A 25,518-nucleotide genomic window follows, 5' to 3' on the forward strand; every position below is an offset into this window, starting at 1 on the left:
CAGGCTAATATTACATTAACTAACCAAATTTAATGCTGTTGTTTTCAAACTACCTAGTCTCTATTAGCTGTAGCAGTACAGTCAGCAGTGCAGCATTTTAAACTGCAAACTCAACACCATGTAGCGACTTTAAATAAAGTACAGTACAATTCCTCATCGGGCTGAATTGAAAGCCCATCACACAGTAGCTACGAAAGAGCGCATCTGTGGCCAGGGCATAGACCGGTCAAGTGGTGAGCTGGAGGGTAAGGTACAGAGGCCTGTGGTGGGAGGGGCTTACCTGGACACACGGCGGTGTTGTTGCAGGGTCTCTGCTCGCGCAGTGGGCCGCTACACTGTGTGCTGTACGAGACGGAGACGCAGAAGCGCGTGCGACTCTGCCAGCCTTCACCACATGTGGCCGAACACACACTCCACGGGGACCACTCCTCACCCGACGGAGAGTCTACTGGGGCAGGGTTGGGGTCAGGGCAGGGTAAGGGTGAGCAAGGTTCGGGGTAGGGGGGGGTAAAAGGGGCCAAAACTAAATTAGCATGCAGGAATTAGCCTCCTGTGCTAAATCAGGCCTGATTATATATCCTGAACATTCAGTCCTCCTAGAAAGGCGAATGCTTCTATTCAGGATATGGCAGATCAATTAAACGAAATGATGATTTAACATGGCTATCCAGCAGAAGAGTCAGACAGCTGCAGCTACAGGACAGACAGAGGGGTCAGAAGGACAGTGAGGGGGGGCAAATATAACTACATTTAAATAGACTACATGTTTTCATCTGAAATCCCTTTACATAGAGGAGACTGTAAACAAGCCCCTTGTTTTTAAACATGGTCACAAATGAAATGTGAGCAGGCTAGTGCTCTGTCATTAACAGAAATAGAAAGCCTGATGGAAACTTCAATAGAAATTAAAATGCCTAGAGGATAAGATCTGGCAACCGAGATCAGAATATGTTCTCTCAAGAAAGTAAACTTTCTGACACTCATTAAATGAACATACATAGCTTTTAGGCATCAGGCTATGATTTCTTCCTACATTGCTTAAACAAACTTGGTAATACTTTACTTACTTTACTAAATAGGGATTTTCTAACACATGCATAAGCATTGAATTACACATTTATGAAACCATACTTATTTATGCTAAAGATATTTTATGAAGTAAATGACATTGTATTGACCTAATGGCTTTTAGTTTAAAAGTGATGGTTATTGTTTGATTTAAATCCCTGTAAGGCACTTTACAAGGTCTAAATCCCTGTCTGTCTTCTACTTAAGAACCAAAGTATAAAATTACTTGTTTTTAACTATACTTTGGTATGAAAAGTTAAGTTATAAAAGTTTAAGTTATAAAAGTTGTGTAAGTTATTACAGTTGTGCTATATTATTTTGATGAACAATAACTATTACTAGAAGAGCTGTGTATACTCTCAGAAATAAAGGTATGAAACTGTCGCAGTACCCCTCTTGTCACTGGAGTGGTACCCTCAAGGGTACATCTCAGTACTCTCACCAGGGAACATAATTGCACTACAATCTATTGAAATGCTATTTTCTAAGTTGTATTGACTGCACACACTCCATCTCATCTCCAGGCTTTTTATTTCATTGTTCTGTTTTAAAACATTAGGTTATGAAAAGGCATAAATATGTACTTTTCACCTGGGAAAGCGTATTTAAGGTACACAATTGGACCTTAAAACTACTGTTGTGCCTTTGACCTGCACAGTACCTTTATTTCTAACAGTGTAGCTTGGTTCATATCTGTAGCTACAGGTGTCATTAATAAAAACTGCACTATTGTACTTTATTTCTTGTAGAAACACGTAGTTGATTTATAGTGTTTGGCCTATGCCTTCTAAGTTCCATTATTTGAGAACTATGCTTAATTACAGTGTTATAAATGGAGCAAATGTCTGTTGATTTAGTTTAAGTCTACAGCATTAAACACTTCATCAGGTATCTTGTCAGCTTGCAGACACTGGCATAAATATTCAAGTTTTGCTCTATAAATACACTTTTAATGCTTATGCATGTGTTACGAAGCCCCTATGAAGGCAGTCTTCAATTAAAGTGTCAAAAATATTTAACTTTGAGCATTGAAGTCTTGTATGCAGTGCTCTAGCAATGGAAAAACATCTGTATCTGAAATACAGGATGGATAAACAATTTCTGAGAATAAGTCATGATACTTAAAGCTAAAATATGGTACATCTCTTAACCCGAAACTTAGCCAGTGAGGGAAGCAGGTCTGACAGAGTCTAGCTGGAGAAACCAGGAAATCATGGTAATCACATGCAAAGGAGAGGATGGACAGTCTTGACTGTTCAATAAAACCGCACTGGACTGCCATGACTGTCCAATAAGCAGAGATGGATGGTATATCGTAGAGCAGGAACGTAGGCTTTTGTGAGAGTTTAGAAGGAAATGTTGGATGCTGGACTGACATGAGCACAGCTGGCCAACAGGAAGAGATGGGCTGTCAGAGGGGAAGTAGCAAGGAAGGCTCTCTTAAATAAGGGCAAATCTCATTTTTAAACTGAAGCTTCTGAATAGCTTTTAGCGGATGAAGTGAGAAAAAAATAACCTGTCTCAGGCAATGAATGTCAAAATATATTTCTAACTTTTTTAACATCCGATTTTGATGTTTACTGGCTTTTTGTGGTGCACTTAAAACTTGTTTGGATATGTTCACCTTGGGTGTTTTGGCCAAGGTGAAGACAAATAAACATAAAAGAACATTCAAAGCACATGGAGATATCTGTTGCAAGGCTGGACAAGCTTTAAAACTCAAATTGACATTAGCTTTTTTGATGTGTTACTGTGCTAATTTGTGGCAAATTTGTTGTTGTTTCCAACCTGCCTAGCTTCGATTAGCTACAACAAAGTACATTAGATGTCCAAAACGTGCCCAGGCACCTCTTCTTATAATTACTTCAGCAACTTTAGGTGCTTAAATTGCTAACACAGGGGTTTAGATGCACAAACTGCTCGTATAATCTATATAGAAAAGCACTGGCAATAGAATTGAATTCTCTCACATGAGCTTAAGCTACACTTATACACTGGTCTGTATATCAGCGGAAGTGTGCTCTGTGGAGTGATGAAGCTCCATCCAGCAGCTTTGGGATGTCAGAACTAATCATCTAACATCAGTACCGGACGTCACTACTGCTCTTGTGGCTGAATGCAATCAAATCCTCACAGCAATGTTCCAACATCTAGTATAAAGTCTTCTCGGAAGAGTAGAGGCTGTTACTGCAGCAAAATGCGATAAACTGCATATTAATACCATTGATATCAAAAGATATGGATAAGCAGGTGTCTACAAACTTTTGGACACATAGCGTAGTCCACGTCAGTGGTGGAGAACTTTAAGCTGATAACTCAACAGAAGCGACTCTAAATTTCAATCTAAATTTATGAGGTTGAAAGGCATTTTTGCCAGTGTTCTCTAAAACATGTCCAACCTAGCAACCTGTTTCCAGAGACATAATAACAGTTGTTACAAAAGAATGCCTGTGTGAGAGGAGCATGAATAGGCCAATTAAACCCACAATATAGCAAATGCCTCACATCTGAGATCAATACTCTACAGTCATGCAGAGGCCAAAGACAGCATGACTAGACGTAAGTCACGTGTGTCCTCTATTGGCTTGTTGGTTCTTAAGTAGGCCTGTTGGCATAACAACCTCTCACATTACCTACAATAGTCCTACACAATGAGCTATGTCCATGATTCATATACAAACTGATGTACCACTGTGAGCCATGCCAAAACACGTCACAGAACACACACGCTTCCCACTCGAATTCACATAACACTGCAAGACCAGGCCACAGCAACATGCACATCCAATCTACACCCCTGTTTGTGTATGTGTGAATGTAGAGGCCAGCTCTGTTGCTTTAGTTATTTCATTTCCAGTCAAAAAAAAGGATTTTTTGTGTCAGGAAAAAAAGCAGAAAACACATATTTTATCTGAAATTTACACAGAAGTCTTAACAACTAAATATAATATATACTTGTTCAGTATTTAGTATGTCCACTCTTCTGCAGGGATATTTTTCCACACCTCCAAAGTTCAATCTTAGATGTTGGTTGCATTTCCAGCTTCTCACCATCCAAGAAATCTCAAATACATTTAGACTCACCAGGCTATAAAGCCTTACTCCACATCTTTTCTTATTTTTTGCCTATTTTCTTTTCTCAGCTTCTTGACAGTTACGCATCCTTTCAGATTCATAGTGCGGAGTTGTCCTCTGACAGTGGAGGAATTACAGAAACACCTGTGGATTTTTTCAGACCTGAAGCAAAAACTGAATTTCTTTTTTTGAATTTCTCTCAAAGATCAATGCTTTAAGTACTGTTTATCTGATGGGGGCAGTTTTGGTGGTCTACTAGGTCTTACATGGTTGTTAGGAGCTTCATTTTCTCTGTGTGTTTTTTGAATTCCAGTTTTGGAAACTGTTGTTTTTTCACTTATTTTTCTTTGACCTTTTCCTTCTATATGCAAGTGGATTGTCTGATTTCTAATCTCCTCAAAAATTTCTCTTTTAGTCATTTCAGATGCACATGAGAAAGAAATTTGTAAGGCAGCTGAGGTGTGTTTGGATAGTTTCTTGTGTAAATATTAGAGTCTCTTTGAAGGGGAACATAATGTCAGTGACTTGTTTTTATGAACAGCTTTGATGTATGATGTATGATGTAGCTGTAACTGGTCGGTTTTAAGACTGGAAGGATAGAAGACTTAAGATGGCAGTAGAGTGTACAAACATGAATAATGGACAAATTAAACACTGATAGATTTGATATCATATGTAGGGTTGGAGGCTTTTGTGCAATTTTCTGTTGAATATAAGTTTCCTGTTGTGGCTCTGAAAAATGAATAACTTGTTCTTAATGGCAGTTTTGACTGTAAATTAAATAATATGAAAGGGTGCTTTCTGACTTTTGCACAGTACTGCATGTAGACCGAAACAAAGTAATGCATTAGATTCACTTGAGTGAAAAGCAAACATCATTTCCAGGTGAATAAAACACATCCAACTGCTTTCCAATTTACTTTCTTTAGTCAGCAATTGTATTTCATTCAGGTAGAAATGATGTACATATTTGCATCAAGTAAATTCGATGCATTTTTTTTTTCTGTGCCCAAGCTGTAGAGGAGGCTGATGCGGGTGTTTTGTACCTGTCTGAGAAGACTGCTGTCCACTACGGCTCTTGTCCACGTCCTCTCGCTTACGGCTGTCCACCGATCGCAGTGACTGGCTACGCGAGCCATGCCGTCCTTTGCCTGCGGAGGTGATGGAGTTAACTATCAGACTGGGCTTTTACTGGACAGAGCTGTGAGTAAGTTCATTATGGCCTCACCAATATGAAAACATTGTCATCAATAACAGTATCGTTTTAACTCTTCAGAATATTTGGTCAGATCAACCTAAAAAATACACTTTTAAGTAATGACAACAAACTTCCTGGTAATTCTAATAAAATGCTACTACTCTACAACCTCATGGAGGCTATGGACCTCATGGCTGGAAAAAGTAAGATGTTTTATATTTTAGATGAATTGTAGATTGATGAAAACAGCTGTAGCTAATTTTATAATAAGTGAGAAAGCAATTAATATTCAGAATAAAAGTGGTGAGGAACTATAGAATGCCCCTAGCTGCAAGTGTCCGTGTGAATGTGTATGTCTGCCCTGTGATGGACTGGCGGTCTGCCCAGGGTGTTTCCTGCCTTCCGTGATAGGTTCCAGCACCTCAAACGGCCCAGGAGGATAAGTGGCTTAGATGAGATGAGAGTATATGTGCTTGTGAGAGTTGATTATGATCTTTCGAAACTGAGAGTGTGTAAGACACACTGGTGTGTAAATGCTGTAAAGGTCTTCTCACTTGAAAAGCCATCCTGCCATTTGAAAATGTTACAGTATGACAAAACGTAAGGTTTTCGCAGGCAATAGCCATGTTTTCTTGCATTCACATTACTTTTTTCCACTTTAAATAAATAAAAGGAACTGACAAAGCTCTTCCTTGATCATCACCAATTTTGGTGCATGCTGCCACCATAGCAACGTTTACACGCAGGCGTGCTGCCATCCTTTATGTAAAAAGCCACTTTTATTTTTAAAGCCAACATGTAAACACAGCATTAGCTTCTTTACTGTGCCTTTTGTGCTAGTTCCTATAGGCTATTTACCTCGTTAGAGAGTAATGGTAAAGAAAACAAACTTCAGTGTCAAGAAAAAGTGTTGAGACAGGTCAGTACCACTTTGTTGGCCCTGAAGGTAGGTCAGCACTGACCTAATGAGGACACACACAGACACAAGGGTGCACGCTGAGCTCACCGATGCAGGGCTGGGAGTTGCAGGGCCGGCCTTCCTCCAGCACTCCATCACACAGGTACGCTTCATCTGGAGATGCGCTACACACACGTGTGCGCGTCTGGACCCCGCCCCCGCACTCACTGCTGCACTCCGCCCAGTTCCCCCAGCTACTCCAGCCTCCTGAAACACAATGCCAACACATTAGTGATGAGCCACATGAACTGAACTTTATACCATGATATTTATATATTAAAAAGATTCAAACCCAGTGAGACAGTTTGCCACTGAAAAGCTTCCCTTTCTTTACTGGGTAAATGCTGTCGCCAGTGGTGATTCTAGGACTGTATAAATGGGGTGGCCATTGGGTAGCCAAGGCAATTTTAGGGGGTCTAAGTTCCATAAACCAAAAAAGATGTATATTGGTCAGAAAAAAGGCCTGCTTCATTTCTTATTTCTTCCTTTTAATGTGAACTATACTCATATTTTTAAACATGCAGTATAGAGATAGAGTAGTGAAAATGCACACGATGGCATAAACAATACAAGTGGAGTTTTAAAAAATCAAATAAAAATTAAAATTAAAACTTTTAGACAAGCAAATGTCAAGAAGCTGATACTGAGGAGAAAGAAGGAAAAAAGAAGAAAGTTTGCACTGAAATGTGAAGTAAGGTTTTACAGCCTGATGAGTCTAAATTTGTAACCGGAACTGTTTTGAATCTTTAATTGTGAGAAGCAGAAAATACAACCACCTTCTAAGACTGAATGTCTTCCAAACGAAGTAATATACATTTGCAAATGTGCAGATTTTGGTGTCAGTATCAGTCATGGAAGTGACTTGAGCTAACGTGCCCATCAGGTTCTTTTATACGCTTGCAGCTGTGCAGCCTTGCAGATCAAAGTTTGTGACCAGAGATCTCAGGGCAAGAGTCCTGAGACTTAGTCTGGGCATATGACATCTTCAAACACATCTTTACATACATTCAACCCCTACAAGCATAAAGCACCACATAGTACAGTCTATACTGATGCTGTGGTTGGCTTCTTGTTTAGATTCTCTGTGCCACCTTAAAAGGTGCCTATATGGCAGAGCGTTTGCATAAACATTTAAAAATTCTCTATATTGACAGAGCAGCTAACCTTAACTAACAGCTAACTAGGCTCTTTAGTTTGCTCACTTTTTTTTAGCTAGGGTCACATTTACGTGACACATCCTGACACTGTAGTAAAGACTATGTTTTAAAGGGGAATTAAAATGACGTTTCAAAATTTCTGCATAATTAAGTCATTAAGATTTAAACAAAGTCATTCAGAAGGGTTTGATGTGAAATGCTCCGTTCTAGAGAAATGTGCCATGTCAGAATTGTTAACATAGGTAGCGATGGGAACTAGACATCTGATGAGTTTCATGCCTCTGAAAGCTCCCTCACAGAAAGTTATTACATGAAATAGTTATGAACATGCAGCCTGATGCCTGAGACATTGTTTTACTATAATTTATGATAAACTGTTCACCACAAACATATTTTTTCAAAGCCATTCACAATGGACAGGTACATTGAGAGTGTTCTAAGGGAAAATAGTCCCTGATGATTTACCACTATGTTACAGTAATCAAAATTACATATCGCTGCTGTCGGAAGAAAACCTTGTATCTCCATTTTCGTCGTTTTTCAGTTTTTGACATACTTTGAAAATGCCCGTTGCCCTTTACATTGTGTGTAAATTTCATGATGACTGGACCAAAAGAAACGGCCCAAAATGACTTGGAAAACAGTCTGGTTCCACTGACTTACATTAAAAGTAAAGTCGTTTTTTTTTTTTCGTTTCCTGTAAAGTTATCATTTTGGAGATATGAGGTTTTCTTCTGACAACAGCGATATGAAAACTCACATGTGTAGCTTCACTGGTGACCCCTGGTTCTTATCACCACCTCGGTTAGGAATTCTGAGTCCGTACGTTTCTATTCAATGAACCATTCTGCATCTCTCGTTGACCGTGTTTACATTTTAAACATTAAACAAGTTATGCAGACTTTGAGAAAAATTGGTTGAATTCCCCTTTAATATGGCCCTCGATAATAGTGAGAGAAATCAGAATAGCATACAATAAACTAAATATCCGCTCTTGTTTACTTCGCCACATTCATACTGAGAATCCTAGAAATGAATGAATGTGACAGAGTGTGATAGCTACCTGCTGATACAGGGAGGAAACAGAGAAAACACTGTAACCAAGCTGCAATTTTGCAAAATGTACTTTCGCTTCGCTCCGCCTGAATCCAACTGCGCGTAACATTTTGCCCTGAACTGCTTTCTGTTCAGGAGTGGGTAGAAGACGTCTGATCAGCCAGTTTAAATCAGAAAGAAAGTTTCAGGTGACACACAGGGTCAGATTTCAGGGGTAGCCAGTGCTACTCCGGCCACCAATAGCTGTTGCACATGCTTTTTAGCTTCTTCGTGTTCATACACGTTAGAGTTTCAGTTCAATTTTTACTAATAAACCAATTCTGAATACTCCTCAACCCTCAGTCTTGTTTTGGATCTCCTCAATTCTACTTTACACTTTGCAGAATGTCTATAAAATGCTATTTCATAGTTTGCTGTAGCTAACAGCGGCAGCTCATTATTCCACATAATTATAAACATTCTAAGTTTACTGCAGCCGCACTAAGCGTGATGAAACATTATGAGTGTTTTGTTCAAGTGCACGAAAAAGGAAGCACTGCCAACACAAAGTGATCATCTGCAAATCTGCAAATGGTCGTCAATGATATGCTGTGCCTTAATGCTTTCATTTATAAGGAAGAGTTTCAAGATCATAGGGTGGGGCTGATTGAGCCTTAGCATTGTTGATCTTCTTATGACATGGTGATGTGGTAAAAGTCCAATCCTAGAACATAACACCTTTTACACTGTTAGCCCACCCAAACTTAGTACACACACACAAGAATCATACAGACATACAGACACACAGACCCCTTCTGACACATTCACACACACACACTGGCTATTACAGTCATCCCAGCGCAAACTCAATTTTTTTCCCCTAATTTACATGAAACAAATTACACTGTCACTTAAGCGTTCCTGTTCGGCAATGATGTTCCCTATTTTGTGATCCATTATGATAGCATAAGGAAGTGAGAATGGGCGCATAAATACCAGTAGAATGTGCCTCTGTGTCCTGCACTCTCATGAATGTTTAATAGCAGACACTGCCGCCTGTCTGCTCCCACAGGCCCCGGCAAATATGTATTAATCTGCATGAATAGAACATGAAGCTGGCCCACGTCCAGGCACAGACATTTTTAATTACTCACAAATCAATTGTGTGGGAGGACGGGGCTGATATCATAATGCACCCTCAATGTCCGCAAAAGGGGGAGAGGGGGAGAGAGACAGAGAGAGAGAGAGAGAGAGAGAGAGAGAGAGAGAGAGAGAGAGATGGAGAACACATATGACGTATGTACTTATTGAAGTTTAAATCAATACATGTGATTTTATCCACTTAAAGAAGCCAAACACACTGAGCTGTTGTTAATGGAAAGATTAACACAGAACTGATACACATCCAGTTTTCTGAAAACGTGACAGCATGTCAACCACTACTTAAGACCTTTACACACTGAGCGTGACTTATTCATGCGATTTATTCAGACGACAATAAATGCACTCAAACATACGTAGAACTGATATCTTACACACCCAATGCAATTTTTGGATGCCAAAAATGCAGCATTATAAGCTGACGCATGCTGTGTCCCGCCAAGTAGAACTTTTTGACAAACCTCAAAAGGATTTGTTCGTCTTCGGCTACAAAGGAACATTTATCAGGTCCAGGAAGTAAAAACTGACTGGCTTCTCTGAGAAGCTAAAACCAGCGGCAGAGGCGTCGAGACAGTCCTGGGGAGGCTTTTCACCTTCTGGACCTGAATTGCCCACCTCTGGGTATGGAAGGTGTTAGCATCTCCAAAGCCAGCTTAAAGTGAGTTTAGAATGGGTTCCCCATCCAAGTTATATGTGGCAGCACTTGCAATGACAATGACATTATGAAGTGGACACGGGTCACTGATTGGAAAATGACTAGGAAAGCTTGTGATGCTCAACATGGTCCCATAAAATGAGCCAATCGGTTGAAGCAACTAGTGGTAAAAGCTCCCCCTTGTTGTGGAGGCATGATTATGCACAGTAGCCAGAACAAGCTAAAAATGGTACAAGCTATTCGTGTTGTTTTGTTGTCAAATTTTATAGCTGATTTCACATGCTTTTGAAATGTTGATGTGGCTTTTAGTTTCAGTTTCTTTCTCCATTCAAAAAAACAGGAGTCTGGTCTTATGACTGGAAATAACCATCTGGAGGTGTTGCAAAGATGCCTGTCGACGGCTGTGAGGACTTTCACAGTTCCAAAATGGAAAGCAGTCTATCCATTGTCTTCTTATCTCACTGGGACATTTGAAAATATTCCAACCTATCAACAGTGTCTAAGAAGAAAAATGTATTTGTGGGAGAATCGTGGTTTAATTTAGTTTTATTTCAGCCAAACAGTGTTGCGAAATAATAATAATTTGTGGATAAGATTTGTGACCCTTGTTATTGCCTATAACAGAGGTCGGCAACATGCGGCTCCGGATTTTTAGGTAAAAATAAAATAATTCTCCTTTGCAGTCAAATAAAGCTCTGCTGATCATTCTAACACAGTTTAAACCACAAACTGTCTTATGTATAAATGCTAATTCACGCTTTAACCCTGAAGGTTGACGTACAGACTGCTGGTCACCATAGCAATGACAACAATCTTGTCTACCTAATAGTTAATGAAAGGTCAAAGAGAAATATTTAAGACGAACATTGATAATTTGGAGACAAACTGACTTATTTTCCTTTATAATCACTCCAGCTGGTTTCCTGATATGTTTAATCTGCAATGAGAAACTGTCAAACACTAAAAAGTCGCAAAAAGCTGGAGTCAGTTTCTTGTTTGCCAGCCTCTCATTGGAATTTTCCCGTTCCACGTTAAATGGCGCAGCAGTTAAATTCTTGTACCTCAGGCAACATTTAAGGTGGAAGGGGAAAATTGAGAATGGTGACTGGAGAATGAGAAACTGACAAAAAGCTTTTCCACTTTTGAGTAAAATTTTCCTGATGGAGATGCGAGAAAAGCGGCTGTAGCTGAGCTAAAGCTTAAAGCAGAACAAAGTAAGTCAGTGTTTCCGTTTACATTTTTAGTCTATACTAGCACATTAGCACATACTGAGACATATCTCCAGCCAAGATGGCAAAATGGACATAAAATGTTGTGGTTCCCAAGGTAGTTTGATTTTTGTTAAAGGGACAAAATGTCTCTTCTTAATATTTGGGTTGCCGACCCTTGGCCTATAAGTACCATGTTAGAAGGACATTCTTTTATGAAAATGTACATCCATGCATGTGTTAGGCCTATTATCATTTCAGTGCACTCATTTAGACTACAGTGTGCTAGCTTTAGACAAAGAGCAAATAATGTCTTACTGTTTATATTGTAAGTCTGTTTAAATAAATAACTAAAATGTATTAAAATCAGTCATTGGCCAATCTGACTGAAATTAGAAATCAGAACTCAGAAATTCATGATTGGTGCACCTGTAGTTTAAAGTGGCTATTTGCTTTACTGCCTTCTACAGATGGTCTTTGTGATGTGGTATTTTTGGGGAAAGGGACCTGGAGCTGTTAAACATGTGCTGACAAGTCGCATCGATATCTATTTGTTTGCGCAGGATGAGCGATTAAAGGCCCGCTGTTTAGTTATAATGCTGAAATTGGCTTCGCTGCAGGCAAATTCACCTGCCTCGCAACATAATTGATCCCAATCCATAAACAGTCCAGCCCTGAATGCACAACAAAACATCTAATCCATACAGCCAGTGACAATTATGAGCAAAAATGAACCTGAGCGGCTCTCAGCCGCAGCCTCGATTAGCCCCATCCGCGAGCCACACCCACGGTCAGACTCCTCCATGAGCCAATGGCAAAGAGAATAAAAACACAACACGGGCCAATCACATGCGGATTAGAGGAGCCATTCTTGGGGCTGTCACGGCTCCGCAGGGAGCTCTAACGAAGTCAAATCTGAGTGAAATAACCTTCAGCTTCTCTCCTGAATGATTTCAGACTTATTTAAAACAAATGGGCCTTATGAATAGAGAGAGAGGCTGTGAATATGGCAGGGACGAGGAGGGTAAGGCCTTCTGTCAAATGAAAGCTCTCAGGAGAAATGAGAGAGCGAGAGAGAGAAAGAGAGAGAGGAAAAAACTCCATTTGGAGATAAGATTCTCTCCTCTGGTGAAAAACGGCCGGAGAGTATGAACTTTTTTTTCGGCTCAGTAATCACAGGCTCGGCGTGAAAAGGGAGGAAGAATAATGTAATGTTTTCTTTTTCACCCCCCAAGGACATTTTATTACGCTTTCAATAATTCACCAGGCTTCTCTCGTTCAGTGGGCGCTCCTGTAAAATTCAGGCAGCCCTCGATGGACATTTTATCATCTATAAACTTGTGTACCACCCCCACCCCCCCGCATTTCCCTCTATTGTCCACTCCTCCTCCTGTTTTCCCTAAGCATGGTTGCTGCATGTTGCGTGGACTGTGTGTCATTCTGTTTGTCACTTTGTACTGCGTTTGTGTGTGTGTGTGTGTGTGTGTGTGTGTGTGTGTGTGTGTGTAACCGTCCTGCTTTAATGAGCCTTCTCCTCAAAGTCACCTCTGCTTCCCGTATGGTGTCTGGCAGGGACTGAGCAGAGGCTCTAGTTACAGCTAAGGTTACGCACACAGCTCCGGCACCATCCCTACTTATTCCCATGTGCACTTTAGAGGAATATCAATCTGAAAGTGGCGATTCAACAGTATTGATTTTGTCATTTTAGAATCGTTTAGAGTGGATTGTGATTTTTATTAATTTGAGCATTCAAATCAGAATTTTGGCCCAAATAAAATTCTCAGTTTTACATATATATATATATATATATATATATATATATATATATATATATATATATATACACACACACACATATATGTAAAACTGAGAATTGTATATATATATATATATATATATATATATATATATACACACACACACATATATTTAAACAGTAATTGTGCTTTACAATGTGTGGAACTGTGCAAAACGTGCTATTTGACCAGGGGCACCCAAGTTTTTGCATACAACTGTATATATATTTTATTTCTCATATTCCATAACTGTGTAAACTGTGTCCAGTCACATTGGAGTGGATTTTAATGTATTTTCTCAAATAATTCTCAATCACTCTAAAATAATCAGGGCTGAGGTAATAAGCAATCTTGAAAAGTCAGTAAATCTGGAAATCTTATAAATCCAATATTCAATATATCTAGGACAGTTTCCATTTGTGCCAGAGGGGGTGGCGAAGCCTTTGTCATGATGATTAAACATTCATTTATGATTAAACAAACAATTCAGCAAAAGATCAAGCGTACACAATTTCTTCTCACCTTAAATGTGATCGATCAGTGTAGACATGTATGGTGTACAAATTTTGCTTCATTAGTTTGGCCCTTGGACTACGAGGCTAGAAGGTAATAGTCACCCAAATCTTTTCTGCAAATACAAGCCCTAAACCTCTCTTAGCCAACTGCATCCAGAAACAACAGAAATCGCAAACATAATCTGTAGCATCCATATAACTGTGTGATGTGCACGCATGGTGAAGTCATAATGTGTCCTAAACCACATTGACAAGTCCTAATGAAGACGTGGATGCAGTTTGAGTGGGCTGAGAGAAGTTTAAGTGATGGATTTCTGGAAACAATTTGAGTGACTATTGACTTCTGGTGTTTGCTAGCAACATTAGCTTAAACTAAAGAAGCAAAAATTGGACTGAATTTGATCAGCTGCATCTGGGGCAAGTGGAGTAATGTTTCCATTAGATTTTCCCCCCAAACTATTCCTTTAAGAAAGAAAAATATTGGCACACTTCAGGTGTTTTCCTAGCATGGCAGCAAACACAGCAGTGTGATACTCACTCATGTCATTGCCAAGGCAACTCACGGCTGTGTAGAGCTGAGTGTCATTCAAAATGTTTTCATACCGACAGCCAAACTGACACTTGGGCTTGGATACCGATTTCTGAACAATATTGTTTTGATACTTTCTTTACATTAGAAGCAGAAAGTGGGTGTGGCTTGATTCAGAAATGGGTGTGAGGTGCTGGAAATGTATTTATGGATTACAGACTAATAATGAAGCATAGCAATAAAAAAAAATAATCTACATTTTGGAACAAGCATGCTTATTGGCTGCTGAGATTCTAAAATCTGATACTGAATGACATTTTTCAGTAGTAATCAAGTGTTTTGGTCAGTACCATAAAAGTGTCCAGTCTTACTGCTGTGTTTGTCAACTAAGGAAAAACAGTATTGGAGTGTTGTATAACAACAGCTCAGTAGGTAGAAAAGCCTGTGTCTGTAAAAAATACATACATACAACAATTCACTGTCTTTATTGATTTGATGGCTGTTTGATTAGCGGGCCCGGCTTTCAAAATAATCAAATCAATAACTGAATCATGTTGTGAGGTCAGAGATCTGCATCCCTTCACCACCAGCCTCCAGGCCACTCAAACAGAGTCTCTACAACAAAACTTTGGCCTGAGCTGTGTCACATATACAGCAAGCCATTTTAGCTTGTAATTCAGTTTCTTGAAAAAATGTATGTTTTACTAGAAAAAAATGATTCCATATATAAATTTAGTTCTTAAATGGAAAAGAATTAAAGATTTTTTTTCCATGTAAAAAATTGAACTATTAAGATATTTGAACAATAATTAGAATTTCAGTATGTCAAAAGGTGCATTTTACTTGAATTTTTACTATTATTAAAAAAAATCCTTCCCAGTAAAATGAATTAGGAAAAAATATAATCTTATAAACTAAAATATGCCCTGTGATGGACTGGTGGCCTGTCCAGGGTGTAACCTGCCTTCTGCCCTATGACCGCTGGGATAGGCTCCAGCACCCAGAAGGATAAGCGGTTTAGAAAATCTGTGTGTGTTTGTGTGTGTGTGTGTGTGTGTGTGCTACAATATCATTCTAACACTAATAAAATATTTTACATGTCAAATTTCATTTTTAGCTAGATGTAACTAACTTGCTTGTTCAAACTGAATTTCTAATATTAATAAACTGTGGATTAAATGCTAAAATGGCTTTCACATCTCTTAGTGCGCTGTGTGTGTGTGTGTGTGGGCAGGAGGAAGAGTGAGATGTAGGAGAAGCTCCATCACACGGCTAGTGCTGACACCCAGAGGACACACACTGTCTACTGCACACACACACAGCCAGCGCGGGACGAGAGAGCACGCAAACAGCGAGAGAGAGAGAGAGAGAGAGGGAGAAGAGGGTGAATGAGAGGGTGCAGGAAGTGATATGATAGGAAAAGAAAAGAGAAAGAGAATGAATTAGAGAAGGCTACACTAGATGAAATGAAAAGTGAAGAGAACGAATAAGAGAATGCAAAAAAAACAAAAAAAACAAAAACACACAATCCATCGCAGTCACCCATCTTATTTTATATAAGATTCCTCTGAGTGGCTTTTCCTCTTTACTGTAAGAAGATAAACAAGAAAATAAACTATATTTTCACTTTTTCATCTCCCTCTGAAAGTAGCTGAATAAACCACATCTTCAAGATCTGTGAAAATTATAGACCACCCCCCCATCCCCCAGTTCTTCCCTCTGTCTCTCTCTCTTCCTCTGTATCTATCTCTCCATGCTCTCTCTTTCTGTCTCTCCCTCTCCTCTTCTGTCTATATTCTGTCTGTCTCTCTCTCTCCATCCTCCCTCTCTTTGGCTATATCTCGCTCTCACACTCTCTCTCACGACTTGCCATAAATGTCTCTCTCTCTCTCTTTCTCTCTCCCTCTCTCTCTCTTTCTTTCTCACTCTTCCTCATGGCTTGCCATACATGTCCCCCCCCTCCTTTCTTTTTGTCTCTCCCTCCCTCCATCTTTCTGTCACACTCTCCTCTCTCCTTTCTGTCTCTCTATCGTTATCTTTCTTTCTTTCCGTCTCTCCCTTCCTCACAGTCTTTCTCTCTATCTTATGGCTTGTCTCTTTCTCTTTCTCTCTTTCCTCCCTCTCTCTGTCTATCTCTCTCTCTTTCTTTCTCATTCTCTCCCATGGCTTGCCATATGTCTCTCTCTCTGTCTTTCTCTCTTTCTCTCTCTCACTCTCTCTCTCTTTTTCTCCTTTCTGCCTGTCTCTTTTTCTTTCTTTCTGTCTGTCTCTGTCTTTCTTTCTTTCTCTCTCCCTCCCTCTCTGTCTTTCTCTCTCTCTCCCTCTCTCTCTCTTTCTCTCTCTCTCGCTCTCCTCTCTCCTTTCTGTCTCTCTATCTTTCTTTCTTTCTCTCTCTTTCTTACTTTCTGTCTGTCTCTCTGTCTTTCTTTCTGTCTCTCCCTCCCTCCCTGCCTTTCTCTCTCTCTCTCTCTCGCGCTCTTCTGTCTGTCTGTCTATCTCTCTCTCTCTCTCTCTCTCTCTCTCTCTCCCTCTCTCTCTCTCTCTCCTCTCTCTCTCTCTCTCTCTCTCTCTCTCTCTCTGTCTCCCTCTCATGGCTTGCCTGTCCGTCTCTCATTTTGTCCTTCACTTTCTGTCTGTCTCTCTCTGTCTGTCTCTGTCTGTCTCTGTCTGAGACTTCACTGGCATGAGCTCACAGGTCTAATCCACTGTTTTCTCTGTGTTTGTGCCTGCAGTCTCTATCCTGCTCAGGATAAATATTTGAACAGCTGCACTCACACAATCGCATTCCATCGATTAATCTCACTCCAGGGGCAGGAAGCACGGCTTAGGTTCTGCTCCCATCGCCACACACAGCTCAAACTTACTACCCGCCTTCCTTCACAACTCTCTTACACTATATCCACATGTTGGGCCAGACGTACATACGAGCGAAAGAGCAGCAAAAAGTGCTTTGATGCGATTGTGGCATCACAATTTCACAATGTGCCTGAAATTAACATTGTATTTACTGCTAACTGCTCATGAGGTGCAGGATGTAAAAGAAGCAGTGAAATAATGGAGCCGTCAAGAAGCTGAAGACAAAAGAGAAAGTGAAAGTTTAGTGATGAGTGGTGTTAATAAAAGTTCTTTCCCACCAAAACATTCTACTGAGGTATAATTTAACTCTGGCTCAGACAGGGGTGACCAAAGTCAATTCCCTGGGCCCAAAGAAGACCTGATTGACCTGCGGCTTCTTAAAATGCGCTGCGGGTTGCCCACCAGCCGGTACATTGTCATTTCTCCTCTGACAGTGGCAGCAGTACTGCAGACTCCCATTGTGTTGCACCACAGTGTTAACAAAGTTATCCAAAAGTTTTTTTGCTAGATCTGCAAATGAATTTACTGAGTAACATTCAGTCATGACTACAGTTCATAGTATGTCCAGCAATAAAGGACACCTTGTGCATATTTTATATGGGGATAGAAACATGACAGCACAAATCAAAAGAAAGCTCCAATTCTACTCGCTGATTCATTTTACCATGGCCAATCTGGATATGCACATGGCACAACAATTTAAAGTACCACTGCCAAATTCTCAGAATGGATCACCGGTGAGACTCTTGGTTCGATGGGGTTAATTATTATATTTGCATTTTTCATATTTTGAATCAATATGTTTAGAAACTTTGGCAATTGTCTCCCATTAACTTTAAATTTACCCCAGAGCACCTAGGACATGTGCATGTCTACGCTTAGCATAGTAAAATGATCAGCATTTGGAACTAGAGCTTTCTGTGTGCTTCCATGTTTTCTATCACTATATAAAAGAGGCAAGAGCATGTTTTCAATCAGTCTCAGTACTGGACAAGAAAAAGTGGCATAGTGTCATTTCTAGTTTTCTTGTTTATTAAGGTAATTTATGATACAACAAAATCAGAATCTATTAATTTTGGCTAGATTGAGTTCTTTACATATCAAAATAAATGCATCACACTGAAAACTTATGTTGTAAAGGAGGAGACTATATTACATGACAGAAATTGTCACTTTTTAGAGCAGAAAGTTTAAAGTATTACTCTAGCTTTGTCTTTTTTTGGGGGTTTTTCCCCCAATTTTCAGCCCAATTTTTACTAGTATCCAATAGAACCCACTAGCTAGACTCCCCCAATCACATGAGACTACTAGCACTAAGAGGGTGAAGTCTAGCACTAGCTTCCTCCGAGTCCTATGAAGCCAGCCACCGCATCTTTCGGAACTGCTGCTAACGCAACGTCATTGGACAGCTGAACACACTTGGAGGAAGACCCCAACTGACGTTACATTACGTCAGCTAACAGACGCTTATGCTGGCTAGCATTGCATTATTCCAGCTTTTTCAACAGATCTCTGCACTAATCTGTCACATATAGTCAGCTATCATAGACAGACATTTTGCTTTGTTCCCTTGTAGTTAGAAAACACCAGATAATCTGCTGACTTGAGAAATAACACAGACCATAGTGCTGCTGAGTTCTGTTACTAAATATTTATGCCATTTTGTACAAGACTTTCATCAGTTATTCAGTGGAAGATAAGCTGTAAATCTGTATAATTCATTATTTCGGAGATGGACGTAGTTTTCCAGAGGGGAAGAATTTGTGGTAATTCCAGAGATTTTCTAACATAAAGGGAGATGGAGATCCTCTGCTGTTTGGTATTTTATCAGATTAAGTAAGTTGAAAGCCAATCATCTCAGGCTTTGATGTCAGTGAAGCTCTTCCGGGTTTAACGACAGCTCCCTTCAGCAACAACAACAACAAGTTGTTAATGTTAGTAGTTTGAATAAACAGTTTGAAGATGACATCACTCGTGATTACTATGATATACACTGAAATTCTGATGGTTACAAACTGCTTTAATCTTACATAAAGATACATTACAAGGAAATGTACCACTGCTATAGCTAACCTTAATAGTATTTACCCCAGCCACTGTTAGTTACAAGCTATTGTATAACACCTACATACATTTTATTATCTTGAGATTGGAGTTTTCACAGCTTCCTGCCTGATCACATATGGATACCAGAAAATCTTATGGACAGCAAAAGTGACAGCGACTGCTCTTTTACTACTCCAGTGTTTTAATATTAAAAACATCCTAATAACAGCTTTGGTTAGACATTCTTTCACGTCTGACCCATCCCAAAGGCCTGTGCAACAGTTGTAATTCTGATTTTGTGCTATATTGTCATGTATTTTAAATGTTTATCCATGGAATGCAGCAATTGTCCAGTGGCTTCTATTATAAGGGAGTTTCTAATCATAGAGTTTTTGGGTCTCTTTTAAGTAATAATAGGCACACACATCAAAATGATTGCCAATGGTAGCTCATTTTAACTTGGGAAGACTTAAGTTGTACTGAAAATCAGCCTATAAGCTTTGGCAACAATGTATATTTGGACAAATGAACATCATCTGCAGAATTATTGTTTCAATAATAATGGTTGTTTCAATAATTATGATTCAAATTCAGTCATGTGGTACCACATGTGAGCATTTCTTTGAGTGTTTTATTTGTTTCAGTCACGTGACTTTTTGCTCACCATGCCACTTTAATGAAGAATTAAGAGAAAGATAATTGATTTACATATTTCCATACATTTAATATATGTATATGTACTTTTCTAATGTATTTCAACTGTATATCCTTCAGCAAGTAATGGATTACACTGGTAGTCCATTCTCACCACTTTGCACTGTCACATTTGCACAATTTTTGCAAACCCCAAACCCAGTTTAGCATACTGAGCTTTATAATGTATCCTGAGATGTGCTTGCAAATTGGTAGCATAACCACCCTTGGTGGTAATCTGTTTTCTGCACAGATGGCATGTAACACTGTTAACATCAAGCGGTTCTCCGTATTTGTGAAGTTGGGAACCAAAATATTGCCAAACTGGTATGTTGGCTCCCTCCTTCTGTACAAGCTCATTTATTTTACTCTCCACAGAGAGCAGATCTCACAGACTTTCTCTGCTTCTTTGCTTGTATCCCAGTATTCTTTACCAGGCTATAAAATTAGGATTAAAAAAGTATGTATGTAGTTGATAGTGATGTGTTTGTACAGTCTATAATTAAGAGCATATTTTTTTTATTATCTACATTTTTAAACTAACCATAGATTAAAATTCGAATTGATTTCTTTGAAAGCAAAAAATTAAATGTTGCATAATATAATTTCTAATGTAAATTATAGCAATGTTCGGGAATATCAATTATCAGTCCAAGGCTAGCAGCCTAATGCTTAATAATGTCTCATAATAATCTCTTATATTAACAGTAAAGGTGAATGAAACACTGCATATACATGGTATCTTATATTACCTAACAAGCTGCTTAAAAAGAAATTGTCCTCTTTATTTATCTATCAATTCAGCATCATGTCAATCAGTTCTGACATGCGATTAAACTGCCCCATCGCTCAGGCCTACTCACTGCTTCAGCTGCAACACGAGATCATGTCAGTTAAATTTTGTAGCTTGGTTTTGACATGTGACATGTTTTGGGTGAGCTGTATGCCAATGAGACTTGGGTCATTATTTTATCAGAAGCCAAGTACGCAACACTGCCATATATACAACCCCCTAGATACACAGATACACCTCAGCTTGAAATAAACAGTTATTTTGCCTGTAGCGTTTCTCTTCTTTGTAAAGTGAAAATCTGTTATCGACTGAGTTCATGAGCGAGTAGTTCATGAAACGCATCGGGCAAACATTTATCAAGAGCGGTGAGGTGGAATATTAATGAGAATGGAGGCAAACAGATAAAAAGTATGATAGCAATAAAAACAGGTATTTGGTGGAGCATTCTTTGGTTGCAGGGGTGGGTCAGGCAAGGCGACATTTCAATTTCGAAGATGGATGCCTCTCCTCAGCTGAAATGAAAAGGGAAAATCAGCTGAAAATCAAAAGCACCTTCACTAAAGGGATCAGACGGGTCTCCTACGTTCCACGGGCCAGAGATGAGTAGCAAAATAACAGGCTTTTCTTATTTTTTTCCCCACACATCGATCTTCAGCTGAGAAATATTTGCTGATAAGAACGCACACACACATCGGCACTTTAATACTTCCTCTTTAGCTCTCACAGCCATAGCATGCATTTTTGCACCAACTTCTGTTGGGATGAGGAACAGAATGGCTGAGGAGAGTGGAATTTGCCTTCGGCTGCTATCCACCTAATCTCAGCCTTTATTATCCTACTATATAGCAGAACACTGCACACAGGCCCGGCGGCAGGATCAATTAGACAAAGGGGCAACGTAAACTACTGAGGTGGCACAACTATTATCACCCAATGAAGAGCTGAAGATATTGGTGAGATTAGGCTGGTAACCTGCTTAGCTTTAGAATGAACTTATTCCACTTGGCAGTAGAGTCCCTTCATATGGAATCCAGCCTACATCATTAAACACATACATATCCTCAGTTGTGAACAGTAATTAGGCAACATGGCAAATGATTTATATAATGTTTGGTAGTTAACACATCTTACAAACAAGAAATGCTATGAAAAAAAGACAAACTACATGTTTACTATGACAACAATGTCAATATGTATAACTTACAACTAATGGATCCAAATTAAGCTAAATTTCACTTTTTTCACAGGTTCTTTCACTGTTGTTGGGTGTGATCAGGGATGGGTCTCACAAGGCCTCTCTTCTTCACTTCCTTTTCCTTCTTTGCTTTCTCTTGAAAGCACTCTTATTCCAATAATCACAATGCTGTTTCTCGGTTACTGACATATTGAGCATCTGACTGGACACCAGCCACCAATACTGTTCATCAATTTTGGCCACATTTTGATTTCATTGGCCATGTTCAAGTAACTCTTAAGGGCAAGGGCTTAAAGGCCTGAGGACAGCTGACATTTCTTCATTTATTTCGTTTATTTAGTCATTTGTACTTTGGCCATTTACTAATCTAATTTTTACATGCTGTGGACTGTCCTGAGTCTTTGAGCTGCCTCAGGCCTTACTGTCTGGGCACTGACCCCACTGGTCTGGTCAGTAACCCCTCCTGTTAAAGATGTAAGCCTTTATTCTTTTCAGAATGTTGAAAGCAAGATATTAAAAATCAAAGCGGCATAAAAGACTTCAGAGAAAAGCTATATTTGATAGACGTATATCAGGCAATGTTGACCAAGAGGTAGAAAGTTTGCTCAGCTAGGAAATCTACCTAATTGCCGTGATACCAGTTTAAAAGGTAGGTTACCTTGCAGGACAATATATGAATGCAATGCTGAGGGGGTACAATATTCCAACTGAGGAAGGCATTGCCTGCTCATGCCCCCCATTGGCGCTGGGCCTGATTGCCCATTTCAGTGAGATAAGGTTTCTTCCATCTTGCAGTACCATAAAAGGACATATTTCATCAGAAATACTGGCCTACTGTATTATTTAAAAAACAAAAAGAAAAGAATGGAAAAGGAAAACTAACAAATCCCACAGCAAACAGGTGGCGCTGGCTTGTTCAAGATCATAAACATACTTCAGACATTTTAATACCCAGCCAGCAGTTTATAAATCAAGGTGAGGAATGCAATTATGAACATCTATTTAAAAATTAATAATCTAATTAATCACACTGATGTCCCTTTCAAAATAAAGAATTCTGCATACGGTTAGAGGGAAATTAGTTCTGCTCCCTCATGAGCAACTCACCATGGAAATTTCCCTTGAATAAATGCATGCAGTGTCAACACTGGTGGCTAAACAGTCTCCTTTGTTGCTATACACTGTTGCCAGGTTTCATCTACCTTGGAGCTACACAGTCAATGAGCTTTTAGTTCAAAAGTTAACCAGACTATACAGTTTTTACCATTTTTTCAGAAACATCAATGTATTGTAGGTTTACAGTTACTGCCTGTAACTCATCTTTTGCTACACGTTTATCACCCCCCCTCCCCTATTTACCCATGCATCAATGGATAGGGACCTCCACTGACCAAATAATTCAGGTAGTGGACCACTCTCAGTGGTGGTACCAGCATGGAAATTGCATAATGCTAGGTGTTGTGCTAGGACGAGTGTATTAGGCACAGCTGTGTTGACAATGATTATAGCCATAATTGGCATAAACAGTGTATCCTCTAGACCAGTGGTTCCCAACTCTGGTCCTGGAGTACTGCATGCCTTGTACACTTCAAGGTTTCCCCTTCTTCCAACACACCTGACACAATTAAGTTGAGTTGAAGTGGGTGCAGGAAAACACAAAAACGTGCAGGGCAGGGGGTGCTCCAGGACCAGGGTTGGGAACCTGTGCTCTAGACATACACTGTGTACCACAGACACACCCAAACACTCCTTTCCTGTTCACATAATAATAAGAAAATTGCTTATCAATTCATTTACATAAAAATCTTTGATGTCCACATCATCTGGACGCACAGCACCAATATGTTACAAGCGTTCCACATTGTGTGGAAGGAGGAGGTGTGATGAGGTGAGATTTACTGCCGGGAGACACACCTTCTCCTTTCTGATTTGTCACGCATGACATGCACAACCAATCAGACGCGCTCCATTTAATTCCTCACTGAAATTGTACCTAATCCAGGCATCATTGTGGAACTCATGATGGCTGGAATCCAAATGACTTCAAAGGCGACTAAAGAGAGAGTGAGGCGAGCAGCTGAAAGAGTGTGTGAGGTAAAGAGGGAGGCAGTCAGGCAGCCACACAGTCAGGGACAAAAACACACGGAGAGGCGAGGAAACATGATGTGCTGTTCCTCATGTGGTAAGGAGATTGACAAAAGTACTATTTCAACTGGATTTGTTTTGCCAGAGTAGGTTCTGTAATTTATTTTCAAAGAAATGTGACTGACCGATTCATACAGGACAAAGAAACTGTGTAATTTCACCAGTCTACAAAACACATTTTCAGGTTCAGTAGAATTTCTTACGTGAGGTCAAGAATGAATTAAATTTGTGAAACTTTATGTTTGCAAATGATTTTACAGAGATCTAATTGTATATTACACAGATTAGTTAGAGTGCACCAGGCCTCTAACAACATTATAAGCACTGAAGATTGTAACCTGTAGAATTTATGCGACTTAAGAAAAAAATATGCAAATATAGCAAAAATCCTGCTCCTCCTCACTTTACTCTGACAGAATAAACCCAGATCCTACTTTTAATCATTAACGGTAATTTCCACAAAAGATGGCAAATGACACAAGGCCATAGAAAGAAACCTAGGCGTGTGTTGGTACAGTTTTTAAGCTGCATTGAAACTGCCCTCGTAATTACCACAGACACCCCTGATTTAAACTGCATATCCTGGACATGCAAATCACTCATTAACAATAACAACGCGGAGCACTGTTATTAGCAGGTTTGAACAGGACTGCTGTTATTGAGGGAGCTCTGGGTTCAGTAAATTACAGAAGAGCATTCACTCAGGTGTTATGATTGTCAGATATAATAATTCTTTATTTTAATCCTGGACATTCATACTGGATTAAAATATTTTTTTGGTATGTAACAGTTGAAGTTAGTGTCTCCCCAACTTCTACCAGATTGTAGACTTTACAGTGTTTATGTATCCGCCATGTTAGCGGTAAAGCTCATGTTCCTATGGAAACCACTTGGGCTCGGTTTGTATGTCGCACAGCCAGAGTACATTAGACATTCCTACAGGCCCATGTGCAAGGCCTCTCTGCTAAGTGAGAAGTTTTAACAGATGAATAACCTTAAACCCCCATCAAAGTCTCTCTCTCTCTCTCTCTCTCTCTCACACACACACTCTCTCTCTCTCACACACTCTCTCTCTTTGTCTCTTAGGACTCTTCAGTGAAGGTTATACGCGTGGAACACGTCTCTCCTCCAAACTGTGGATCAGAGCTGTGACTCACACATAGAGGTCACATACAGACTGTGTCACCCACCTCACACACACACTCAGATGTGGACACACACTCGGACCCACAAACACACGTGCACACAGACAGCAGGGCTCTGCTGCAGGTCTGTCTGAGAGAGGGGAGGGGACATGTGTTCACTAATGAGCTGCTCTCCAGGGCCTATTTGCTAGAGCTCAGCCAGGCTCGAGTGCTGCTGCAGCGAGTGTGTGTGCGTGTGCGCGCGTGTGTGTGGACAGGCGGCTCCTCTGACTGCGCTCACCTCTGATTGT

General features: G+C 39.8%; 1 protein-coding gene across 1 annotated transcript in view; it reads right to left on the reverse strand.

Annotated features, from left to right (window-relative positions):
• Positions 1 to 25,518, reverse strand: part of adgrb1a (adhesion G protein-coupled receptor B1a) — a 158,034-nt gene that overhangs the window by 81,242 nt on the left and 51,274 nt on the right. The window contains 3 exon segments of the mRNA XM_036590196.1: positions 281 to 445; positions 5,190 to 5,294; positions 6,348 to 6,506. Coding sequence (XP_036446089.1) covers positions 281 to 445; positions 5,190 to 5,294; positions 6,348 to 6,506 — 429 coding nt within the window.

This window comes from Colossoma macropomum, unplaced genomic scaffold, assembly GCF_904425465.1.
Source record: "Colossoma macropomum unplaced genomic scaffold, Colossoma_macropomum, whole genome shotgun sequence".
In the NCBI taxonomy this organism is placed as follows: Eukaryota; Metazoa; Chordata; class Actinopteri; order Characiformes; family Serrasalmidae; genus Colossoma; species Colossoma macropomum.